Below are 12,627 nucleotides of genomic sequence, written 5' to 3'. Positions count from 1 at the left end.
CTGTTAAATTGTACATGTATCTTGCTTAAGTTTTGTTCATTAATTTATACCCACCCAATCACATAAAGCAAATTTGGAGGTGGGGGGAAGATTATGAAGAACAACATGCTGTGGGTTTCTGTTTGTTTTGAAGATACATCCAATCACACCGTAGGCCTTGGGTTTAACTGGCACAGCTAGTTTATTAACCATATGGTATGACGTTATAATCATAGAAAACGAAAAACCTCTATGGAACCTTGGACATTTCCTTTCAATTATATTACTTGAAGGAAACAAACAAACAAGACCCTGTAAGATTTTTCATGTCTCTCATAAAAGTAACATGCCTTCGCCCATCCACCCATCAAATATTAATTGAGCACTTACTATGTGCCAGTTCTAGGTTAAACAGAAGAGTTAGCACAACTACGTCCCTGCTTTCATGGTGGTGGAAGAGACAGGCAATCATGAAACAAATAGTATGGTTTAGGTGGGATGGGGCTGTGCAGGGCATGGGAGGAGGAAAGACTAATAGACAATAATGAGGGGAGGGCCATCTGAGCGGAGACTGGAGCGGTGTGAACGAGCATCCTCTCTCTGGGAAGGAGTTGCAGGCAGAGGAACCCACCAGTGCCAAGGCCCTGAGATGCAAATGAGCTTGGCGACCTCTGCTCCCGGAAGTGGACGGGGACCAGGTCAGTCACGATGGGCCTTGTTGACCAAGGGAAGAAGTTCATATTTTATTCTAATGGTCAAGGAAAGACCCTAAAGGGTTTAGACACTGCAGGGCAGTCCTATGATCTGCCTGATACATGCAAAGAATAAAACAAAACAAAAAACGCACTCGGGCTGCTGTGTAGAGGATACACGGTAGGAGACAAGAGCAGGAGGGAGCAGCAAGTTAGGAGGCAACTGGGCAAACTGTATTTTTGCAGAGGTTATTTTGTTGCAGTCTCCCATCACTTGGCTACTGGATGAACAGGCGTTTACTACGTGAGGATAAGATGGAATATAGGCCAACAGCTCCTAACCGGAAGTGGGCATGTGGACTGGCACAGAAGGTCTGCCTCACCTAGGTATGCGATTCCTTTTTAAATTTTCGACTTACCATCGGCTTCCCCATTCTAGTTCTGCACATTAAGTTACTCTAAATTACAGATTTGTAATAAAACACACACACACAAACACGTGATTAAAATGAATTACCTTAACCTTGGTGCATCATTCAAACTTAGCAAATGCTCAAGAGAGCAGCCTGCCTTTCTAATCTTAGGAACTGCTGTGTTCAACTCCTCTTCTTTTTCAAGCTTCCCTGGCCTTTTGTGATTAATTGTAGTAACTGGGGAACGACCTGTTTAAGAACAAATGAGTCATGATACAGCTTAATATCTAGAAACCTACAATCACCCTCCTCCACGGAGAATATCACTTCCAAGTCTGAAACTCTCCTGCTTTAAATATTCCTACCCCGCCTTAATGCTACAAAGCTTCCTGCCCTGAAAGAGAGGTGGGGAGAGGCAGGCTAGGGATCTGCAAAATGCAGAGAGCACGCAACATGCAAACTGCCGCCTGAAAGGCATTTGTCTTAGGTGGGTTTATAACAAAAACCCCCCCACAAAACCTCGAGCAAACTTGTAGCTCAGGCTCCCAAGGAGTCGGGCTCCAGTGCCAGGCTCCCCAGGGGGCATTTCAGCATCGGTCCTCAGGGGCAGGCTAATTTGATTATTTGTACATCAGCTATCTGATATTCCTAAGTCACTTGTAGGGGTCAGGAAGAATAAATAAGGAAACCATCCTATCCATTTTGGATCCCAACCAGTCCAAAGGCTGTTACTGCCCAGGTCCACCATTTTTTAAACTCCAAAGAAATAAGACAATGGTTTCAAATGGCTGCTGTGAAAAGCAGGCAAGCCGGCCATGTGGATCCCGCACCATAATAAGGATGTGGATGAAACAGCCACTCCCGGTGCGGGGCCAGTTCAGTGACATCTCAGGTGCAGCGAAAACTACTCAAGTAACTGGAGTCCAGATGAAAATAGCGGGCGATCAAATTAGGTTATCAGACCTTCATCCGCTCGTTCTCTTTGGTTCAACCATATGTTTCTAGCGTCCATTCTGTGCCAGGCGATGGGCTGGGCTCTTTGCTTTTAAAGGGAAAAGACAGGATCTGCTCACGGAGCATCCACTGCACACGTGTCATCATTAAGCAATGCAACTACTTAAGAAAACACACAGGCATTAACTGAAAGGGCCTGAAGGCTACTGGAGGGTTCCTGTGTGCTCTGCACGCTTCATGCACAAAACTCCCTTTCAAACCTGATGTCAGAGACAGTTCATAACTTTCACGAGAAAAATCACCTCCTGCCAAATCCTCTGACCTCCTCTTGGACCCACGACAGCACTGCCCACCTACTCACGCCCCTTTTCCAGATCTGGCTCCGCCCGACTTTTGCCTGCTTTCCCCAAACAATCCCCACGCTCTCAAAGGCTGACAATTTGCCAAGAGGGAGGTTTTGAAAAGAATGTGCTCCCGGCCTTCCGTGCTATTCTAAGAGCGGAGTTCCAAAGATGTTTGCGCAGTGACAACCTCAACTGTGGGACTGAGCTGAAAAGCCCCCAGGGCCCCGTGAAAGCAGGCCTTTGGCTAAACTCTGAAGCCCCTGTCATCAACCGCACACACTTCTCACCGGCTAAAACTTGGGAGCGGGTGAAGGGACGCTCCACTGCCCGGCTGTCTCCCCAGGCGCATTGTCAGCACTGCGGCGGACGAGGGGGGCACGTCGTTGGGGCTATTTTTAATTCCAAGCTAAATTAATTTGGTGCAAAAGTAGCAGGAGTCCCTTCCCCTTGTGGGAAATGCTTCTGCTGCTGCGAATCTGGTGCATACAAGAGCCCACCCTCGGGGGACGGAATTAGCACAGGAGATTTTGTTAGGCTTATTTCCCTGAAATAGCTTGTTTTTAAGGTTTCCCGTGGCGCCGCAGCCCGTGAGGAGTGGTACTGGTGGGCGAGCGCCGGGGTGGTTTCGGGACCTGGCGAGGGCGTCCGCGGAGGTGCCCCTGGGGGGAGCCCAGAGGACTGCGGTTTCTCGCGGTTTCTCTCCCAGGTGTTCTTCCCACAGGGCTTCTTGCAAAAAATGCACACACACACAGCCTGAATAAGTATAAAGGCAGTGTTTATTAAAATACAGTTCATTTTCAAAATTGAACCATCAGCTTCTAAAGTGCACATACATTTTGGGGGACAACCTGTATGTGTCACCTGAGTTTGTGTGCCACTGGATCAACAGCATTTGCCGAGAGATGTAACTCCCTTAAGCAGGGGAAACACGAAAACACTGGTCTATTTGTTTGTAAAAGAAAATTTTGAAAAGAACTATAATCCATTTTAACATGTCACCACCTTCAGAAAGCCTTCCCGCATTCTCATTCTCCCATTAGATGCTCTCTCTCCCTCCAACTCAAGAGCATTTTATTTCTTCGCCACATATGCAGCTAGCAAATTCAAACTCCTTTTAAAGGATGTCCTTATTGATTTCAGAGAGAGGAAGAGAGAGAGAGAGAAATAGCAATGATGAGAGAGAAGAATCATTGATCAGCTGCCTCCTGCATGCCCCCCACTGGGCATTGAGCCCACAACCCGGACATGTGCTCTGACCCAGAATGGAAACGTGACCTCCTGGTTCATAGGTCGATATTCAACCACTGAGCCATGCTGGCCAGGCCAAATGCAATCATAATTATTTGCCTGCTTCGCTCATCCTTGTGATATAAGAGAATGTATTGGGAGGGCGGGAATGAAACTGTCTTCACCTTCACATCTTCACAGCATGAAGTCCTTAATAACTACTAAGTGATGGAATGGAATTGAGGGCGGAGAACAACTTTAAAGACCACTGAGTTCATCCTCCATATTTATTAAAAGAAAAGCAAAGCAAAGCGAGGCCTGGGGAGGTTTGTAGTGACCTACCTGGGAGGACAGAACACCCAGTTCCCACGCCAGGGCCCTCCTGAGCTCCCTCTGCTGCACTGCAAAGGCCACGTTTTTTAGCACCTGCACCTTTTACAAGTCTCGCTTTACTTTGTCAGTTCAAGAGTATAAAAACCTTTTGGGTGTAATTGGGTTTGCTCACAAAACTGGTCTTATTTCCATAGTAAAGGTAAGAGCACACTCTGAGAAAATAGATTTGCTAATTAAAATTATTTCCAGGTTTGTTTTAAATGTTTTGAGTTTTGTTATAAACGAAGCTTTGAAATGTTGAATTTTAAACAATTTAGCAGCCTTTACGTATTATTATTTTTTTAAATTCAATTCGTTTCTAAGACACCAAAAAGAACTTGAGAGCAGAGAATCCTCAAGACTGTCGTGAAGAACAGAAAGCAATTTTGCTTTCCGGATGTGCAGCCCTCCACAGTGTCCAGCTTCACAGATATTACTTTTGCTTCATGGCAATGTGTGTGTGTGTGTGTGTGTGTGTGTGTGTATGCGTGTGTATGCACATTATGGCTTTAAGAGCAGGACTGACATTGGTATGATTCTCTGAAAGGGCCAATTTGCAGCTTTCCTCTCTTAAGGCGCACAGATGATGCTTAAAAAAAAAATCTTCATCTTCAGGACTCACCCCACTGCTCACCTCCACTCCTACACTCACACACAACTGTCCTCTAGATGTCCTACTTCTCAGACGAAACATGTCCAAGGTCATTCCCTTGATCGGCTTTACCCATGGGCCCCAAATAGGCTCTCCCTTTGGGCCAGAAACCCGGAAGTCTTTTTCAACAGCTCCATCTCCCTGATCCCACAAGGGCCAAGAAGTGCTGATTCGGCATCCTGAGTGGGTTCACTTGTCCCTCCCTGTTGCCTCCGCCAACTCCAAGCTCTGTCTTCTTGCCCTGAGAGCAGGGGCCTCTGTGCTGGTTCTCCATCCACGGATGCTTCCCCACTGTCACCTGCACATCAAGCTCACTTCCTACCCCGCTCATCTTCTACAGGCAACCAGAGCCACCTTCATAGGATGCAAACAGGATCCTGTCATTCCTAGGTTAAAACCTCTCCCTGGGTCCCCACTGTTCCCGAGACTGTGTTCAAAATGCTAACCAGGCATGTGACGCCCAGCCGCTGGGTTCTTTCATGTACGGGAACTCCTCCCCACTCCAGGGAGTTCCCACTTGATCTTCCCTTTATCAGAAACAGGATTCTGCAAGGCTCCTTAGGCTCTAGCACGCACGCATGCACACTCCCTTTTGCTGCCCATCTCCTACTTACCCTGGGAGCTTGGCTTCAATACCATTTCCTTGGGGGAAGCCTTCTTACTACCTAGAGTAGGACCCTCAGGTAGATGCACCTGCATCCTATTTTAATTAGTGATAATTTAATCTCTATCTTCCCCCGTATTAAGTTCTCAATAAGGTGTATTTAACCAAAAGAATGAAGAGGGAAGGAGGAAGGAGCAGGAGAAAGGGGGTCAGGCAAAAGCTGTGTAGAGCCCTATAGCTTGCACTCCCTCCCCAAACCCCAATTCTTGATGGGGCTGGAATGAGAAGAGACAGAGACAAATGAGCAATGGGAGATGGAGTTGAGAATAATGAGCAAGAAGGTGACAGGACCACCTCATGATGCCTCAGGCCAACTTTCAGAAAAGCTGCTGCTCTTCATTTGCACCCATTTTATAAAAAAGTGCCCCAAATGGGGGCATGGATGGGAAGCATGGGAAAGGTAGGGCCGTGACACTCCATAGTTTTCTGTATGAAGGCAAGTCATTCAACATGTCCTGGCCCACGAGGACATACAACAAGATCAACTCGGAGGTCACCTCTGGCTCCCGCGTTCTGAGAGGCCTTGCGGGGACGGTGGTGGCTCCTAGCCGGGCACCCACGCTGTGCTGCCTCCACCCGCATCCTCACCGAACACAGCAGGTTCCCACACGCTGAGGGGCTCACGGTAAGGCCCTTCAGTACATGTACTAAAACATGCCATGCCGAGCTGCTCAGAGCGCCCATGAACTCGCCTTCTTCTGGGAAGGGGAGAACCCAGCCCTGCCCCCACCGCACGTGCCCCGGGGAAATCAGTTTCCTGGCGGGCACCAAAGCCACGGGTAGAATCCCTTAGAGCACGTCATGTAAGCATCAGTGACTACAGTGACCCGGGGAAGGCAATTCAGAGTAGAACGGCCTACACGTCAGGCCTCCCACGCAACATTGTTTTCTTCAGTTACAATATTACTTTCCGTGTAACAGCCCAAGGCTCTTTCCGCTCCATATATGGGGGGCGGCGGTGGGGGCAGGGGGCGGTGTAAAGGAGGCTTATAGTTGTATGTGAAACAGAGTTTATTCTTGTCGTGTTATTTATTCACTATTGCATTATTTTCCACACGAACAACTGCAAACCTACTTTGCCCCACCCTGTTTCTGATGCCCCGCTCTCCTCGGCTGATCCTGTCTTGGGCGCACAGACGCTGCCGCAGAGGTGCTCCCTGGAGACAGGCAGACGCACAAGGCAGATCAACACCATGGCGGGTTCACCCCCGGCAGATGCGAACTTCTTTAAATCAACAGGAGCATTTGTAACCCGTCGTGAAAGGCAGCAAGGCTCTCACGAAAAGAACCAGAAATAGTGTGTTACGTGGGCCAAAAGCAATGACAGGCCCATCAGTAACCAGAAGGGCGATTCGCGGAAACTGTATGTGTATAATGCATCTTCGGGAAAAACCGCATTGTGTTCGGGGAAGCTACTGCTATACATTTGGTGGAGTTAGTCCATGTGGCTGCCCAGAGGGGAGGACGAAATTCTCCTCCGATCCCCACGTGGTCCAAACCGGGCTCAGAAGGACCGCACATCTGTTCATTAGCACAAGGCAAACAGCACGAGACTGACTGGAGAGTCTTCCCATCGGGAGGATGGGCCCCCACAACAACTGTACAGGCATTAAAAACATTCAACTTGGAAATCGCATGGACATCGAGCAATAGTTCCCAGGTTACTTACATCGGTGTCGGGTCCCTTGTCCGCACCCGGACAAGAAAAAGTAACGAATTCATGGCACCTCTTGTGAACCACAAAACAGCAAACTGGGGAGAGAAAAGAAAGTGAGAGTTAGAATAGCCTGGATTTAGTATATACAAGCGTCCGACACGGGCTACGTACTGCTAGGAGTCCATTTAATTTCAGTGCAGCCAGAACCTCAGACATCAACCAGACATTTCATTCAGGACTCAGCCACATTTGGTATCGATGAGACTCGCAGATAACAGAATCATAGGACGCCAGCCCTGACCCGGCTGGGGATTCCCAAACCGCGATGCCCGCTGTTTGCAGCTGAGGACAAGAGAGCCAGAGACACTGGCACACAGTGTCTCAAGGTATAAACCAAGGATTGAAATTTAAATTACTTTGCACTGTATACCTACACACTCACACTCATGTACATGTTTATAAATGTCACAACCTGTAGGTGACATAAACTACAGAGCGTTTATAACTATAAATAATACATGGATACCCCCAAATGTGGGCTACAGAACTTCCTGAGCAAAATTCTGAACTGGGACACTCATGAAGACACAACCCAGTTTATGGGGACCAGCCCTTTGCAATGAAGAAAGGCTGGGGAACACCCTCACGCCTTCTTGTTTCTGCCTGCTGGCCACACAGACATATACTAAGAGAGAGAGAGAGAGAGAGAGAGAGAGAGAGAGAGAGAGAGAGAGAGAGAGAGATGGATGAAGCCCAGAGGGTGAAGATATGGGTATGCAGAGCCTGGGAAGTAGGATAGGGTGGATTGCTTTCTCTTTAAATAGTTATCTTTTAGGGTTGCCATAATCCAATGCATTGTAACAGTACATTTAATAAAAAGAAAATGCAGGCCAGGCATTGAGGAGGCAGAGCTGGACCTATGAGGGAACCACCTATAGGAACACGACAATTGAAGAGCTCTTAAAAGAGCGTCACTTTAGAGCAGAGATGCCCTGGATGAGGGGTTCTTATTCACTGCCTGCCATGCACATTGGTGCAGAAGGGGGTGGGAGGGAGCCTCCCAACACCCCCCCCACCCCACCCCCCGCTGCCTGGGCAGCACCCAATGTGCCAGCTCCTACCGGCCCTCGATCAGGGCCTTTTCAAACGTGTTCCTGCTGAAAGCATGTCCACGGCCACACTCTAAGGATGAGTCATAAGGCAGCGCCGTGATGCACAAATCAGTCTCACCCGCTGCCTCTCCCCAGGCGCAAAGCCATCCTTCATGCACTGGAGCCAGGAGAAGTTACTAAAGGAAGAGGCTGGCGGGAGCTTTACTGCCTCGCGGGCGTGTTTTATGGATACAGTGTTTCAAAGGGAAGAGAAACATTCTCATTCCCTACTTAATCATTCAAACATTCCGGGTCTTTCATCTCTCTTTCCCCCTTTTCTTAATCCAGCTCGTCATTCGTTAAGAAAACCCATATTTATCAAATCCCTTTGGAGGGACAGTTTGTTTCCTGTATTTGTCCTTTCTATCCCCACTAACCCAGCCACACGATCGTACGTCTCCAGCTAACACTATTTCTACTATATGCCCCCAAATCTCACACCCATGTTTTTTCCTAAGAAGAACCAGGCCCTCCCTGCACAGTATAATCTACAGGCAGCACAAAGCCCCACCACCGACCCCAAAATACTCCTTCCCACCCGACCCCAAAATACTCCTTCCCACCTGCCTAGGAGCCCCCCACCTTCCACGGAAGTCCCATAGGGACATGGAGAGAAGGCTCGTGTGTTTCCAGAGACCCATTTCCACGCGGGTTACCTGAGGGAGAAAGACCCTGAGGGAGGCCTGTCCAAAGACCTGGGGTTCAGAACGGATGATCTGAAGGAAGATATAGAGGGAGGATGGGTGCAGGACAGTAAGAGAGTTTGCGAGAGGCCACATCCTCATAACTTTCATTAGACTACGCTGGTATAGCTGGTCTTCGTTATTGTGTTCATCCCTTCCTATTCCTAATGTGTAAATGAAGCTTTATCACAGCCGTGTGTGTATAGGAGAAAACATATGCATCATGTAGGGTTCCGGGCTACCAGGTTTCAGGTATCCCCTGCAGGGTTTGGAACAGATCCCCCATGAATAAACAGAGACACGGTATGCATAAAAGTTCCCCGTTATCCCAAATTAATGGGGTTAAAGCCACTGCGTAGCAAATCCTGACTCCCAGAGAGAACCTACTAAATTTAATAGTTCAACTTTGCTTAGAACAGGAGACTGGCAGCTGAATGTCTGAGAGCTTTTTTAGAGGCATAAATGGCTGCCTCCGTGTGAGATGGCTTTAATTAAATCTTGCTTAGCTGGAAGGGATGATGAACGGTAACGGCACATCCGAACACAATGACAGTGAAAGTCTCTAAGGCGAGTGAACTGTTTCTTGGCTTTGTAGGGAAAGTAAGGAAAAACGGAGCTCATATTATATTTGCACGTTAAAAGAAAATTATTGGTTTCACATTTGTAACAGTGAAAACAGTCTTCTCGTGGGATCCACATTCAAGTTGTATAAAAACGAATCAAGTCCACGAGTTTTATCTCAGTCTAAGGAGGGCCATTCTTCAGGCAGCACGCGGATTCGGGCTCTAGGCATTTGGTACACACGCCCATCAAACTCTCCACGGAACCCCGGTCTCCCCATTTCTCCTCCCCTCCCCCGGGAGAATCATCGCTAACCTTTTTCTCAACTCCCTTTCTCTGACGTCACCAAGTCTGACGGATGCTCCCTTTTCTGCGTTTCTCCCTGGCTGGATTTGCAATACATTTTGAAGAAAAGGGCTGAGGGATTAAATATGAGGTGTGAAGGAAGGGGAGTCAAGGGTGGCCCTAGGTTATTAGCCAGGGCACCTGGGCAACGCTGTCACCATCATGGACCTAAGAGGGTGAAACTGAGAGAGTAGAAGAGTCAGGAGAGAGAAGTCAGATCTCCGCACTGGCACGTCGCTCACCTCCGGACTTTTCAGGTATGGGAACCACCAGACACCCTTTAAAATGTCATTTTCTTCACATCTATCTATGCCTTCATACATATGGCAGAAGTCAATAGTCCTGAACACGTAAGATCATATCATACATGCGTTGCATTGTTTGCGCATTGTTGACCTGACTTTTCTGTACTTGCAAGAGAAAGAACCCTAAATGTAAAGGGAGGTCTGGTAGGTTGTGGGAAATGAAGGGAAGAGACCAGGAGGTAAGAAAGAATTTACCTGGACCTGGGGACTGGCAGCCTGGGAACACGGTCCACAGGAAGGACACGGGTTGCGGGAGAAACGATCCTCTGTGTGGTGTACACGGGGGTCCATTTGGACAAGTGGAGGAGGATGTGCTGGTGGATGTGTCAGGCAAGCAAGTGGAAGGTCAAGGTAGAGGTGTAAAGACAGCTTGGACTGCGGACGGGGTTTGGGAGGCACCTACGTGGCTGACAGCTGAAGGCAACACCGTGAATGAGGACTCCGAGCCGCCGAGTCGTGGGGAAGCCCACATTTGTGGCTGATGGTGGAGAGGAGGAGGTGGTCTGGAGGGTGAGGCAGTCAGCAGAGATCGGGGCCTGGGGCTGAGGGCAGAAAGAATGTTCAGGGAAGCTCTGACCATCACTGGCCGGTGATGGCCCCGAAGCCACACTCGTGGGAAGAGGCAGATCATGGTGGCAACACATATGCCAACAGGTGGTTGCTGAACAGTTTCCTTCCTTTTACTTAGTTCCACTATCCCTTTTTCTTCAACTCAGATGAAATGGAATAGACCAGGGGTCCTCAAACTACGGCCCGCGGGCCACGTGCGGCCCGCTAAAAACATTTATCCCGCCCGCCGGGTGTTTTTGCTGCCGCTGCCTGTCCTGCTTAGCAGCCGACTCGTCCCGGGCCCGCAGTGTGCATGTGTGGAATGTCTGAGGGACAGTGAACTGGCCCCCTGTTTAAAAAGTTTGAGGACCTCTGGAATAGACTTTTCTGATACCAACTACCGACACACAGTAATAAAGTCTTAATGCCCCCGTAACTGTATTATAAAGGCTCATCTGCTTTATGGAAACAAACAAAAAAATCCCTTAAAGGTAAGTTGATGACAAATCAGGCCAACGTGTTTGAGGGAACATCCTAAGGCTTGATTTTTAAGCTCCGATCCTGCAGTGTTTTTGTGCTGATTTCAAAATCACCTGAAGAATCCAACTTTCCTTTTACATCTGTCCCTAAGGGCATAGAGCACGTGACTTGGCAATACGAGCTCCATGTGTGAACACCAAAACCCGTGTGCATTTTGACCCTAAAAAAATACATCGCATGCCTTCAACACAAGGGTTCATCAAGCCCCTCATACTAGACTGCAATATTTTTTTAGAGACTTTATTTTTTTAAGAGCAGTTTAAGGTTCGCAGGAAAATTGCATGGAAGGTACAGAGATTTCCCGTGTATACGCCCTGTCCCCACACATGCACAGCCCCGCCCCCTGGTCAACACCATCACCAGAGGGTACATTTGTTACAACTGATGAACCTACAATGATACATTGTAATCACCCAAGTCCACAGTTTACATCATTCTCACTGCATTGTTTTTAAGTCTTTTCTTTTTGCCTGGGATGACTTTTCCGGGTTTGTGAGAGACCTGCAAGGCACTAGGGCAATGGTTCTCAACCTGTGGGTCACGACCCCTTTGGGGGTCGAACGACCCTTTCACAGGGGTCGCCTAAGACCATCGGAAAACACATATATAATTACATATTGTTTTTGTGATTAATCACTATGCTTTAATTATGTTCAATTTGTAACAATGAAATTGGGGGTCACCACAACATGAGGAACTGTATTAAAGGGTCGCGGCATTAGGAAGGTTGAGAACCACGGCTCTAGGGGAACAGGACTTGCTTTCTGGGCTCCCAGGTGGCTCACGTCTCAGACATAGGCCTGCCTCCAGCATGAACGCCGGGCCCAAGATAATTCTCTCCTCCCGCCGCGAACTGCATGCCACTCTGAGTCCGTAACACTGACCCGCACCACCCATGCAGACGGGGAGGGCCTTTCAGTCCGAAGCAGCAACGAACAGCAGCAAACTCACAAACTACGGTTCTGTTCACACCTCCAAAGGGAAAGATAAGCGTCCACAAAGATGATGGCTGACTAAGCAAAAAAGTGATTTGAACCCAAACTGAGGGTGTGAAATGGAAATTGTGAAATTTCAAATACATCTGGGGCATCTGTAAAGACTCATTTGGTCATGATTATAAATGAGTTTAATAAAGTCCAAACGCTTCAAGGGTTCAATATCGAAGTGCAATCAGAAGCCCCAAATGAAAACCACTGGCGCTTTTCTTAATATGGCGTGTTTAACATCCTGGCTGGTATGTGCAATCACATTCATAACAAGTGTGTGCACGGTGCTTGCTGATGACGGAAAGTTCCGTCTCAGTCTTCAGGGGGGAGGCAACGGAGGCTCCCGCACAAACATAAACCCACCCAGAAAACACACACCTGGAACCCCCAGGAGACCAAGAGCCCAGAGACGTGACCTGTAGCACTCGCCTTCACAGAAGATATCACTCATTTACAAGCAGGAAACATCGCCGAGGGCCCAACGATAACAGCATCAGACAAGACTTCGGAAAGAACCTGCCGTGGTGGTTTTCAAACGAAGCCTTTTGGGGGT

General features: G+C 48.3%; 1 protein-coding gene across 7 annotated transcripts in view; it reads right to left on the bottom strand.

Moving 5' to 3' along the window:
- Positions 1-12,627, bottom strand: part of PRKCA (protein kinase C alpha) — a 277,132-nt gene that overhangs the window by 149,271 nt on the left and 115,234 nt on the right. For 5 of the 7 annotated variants that reach the window (XM_006092426.3, XM_023756965.1, XM_023756964.1 and 2 more), the window contains one exon: positions 6,967-7,049. In XM_006092426.3, coding sequence (XP_006092488.1) covers positions 6,967-7,049 — 83 coding nt within the window. Of the gene's footprint in view, positions 1-6,966; positions 7,050-10,194; positions 10,379-10,402; positions 11,324-12,627 lie in introns of those variants that run through there. The other 2 variants (XM_023756960.1, XM_023756966.1) reach the window with 2 other exon arrangements.

This window comes from Myotis lucifugus, unplaced genomic scaffold (assembly GCF_000147115.1).
Source record: "Myotis lucifugus unplaced genomic scaffold, Myoluc2.0 scaffold_100, whole genome shotgun sequence".
NCBI lineage: Eukaryota > Metazoa > Chordata > Mammalia > Chiroptera > Vespertilionidae > Myotis > Myotis lucifugus.
Note: the sequence above shows the minus strand (reverse complement) of the source record. Positions and strands in the feature narration are given on the sequence as shown.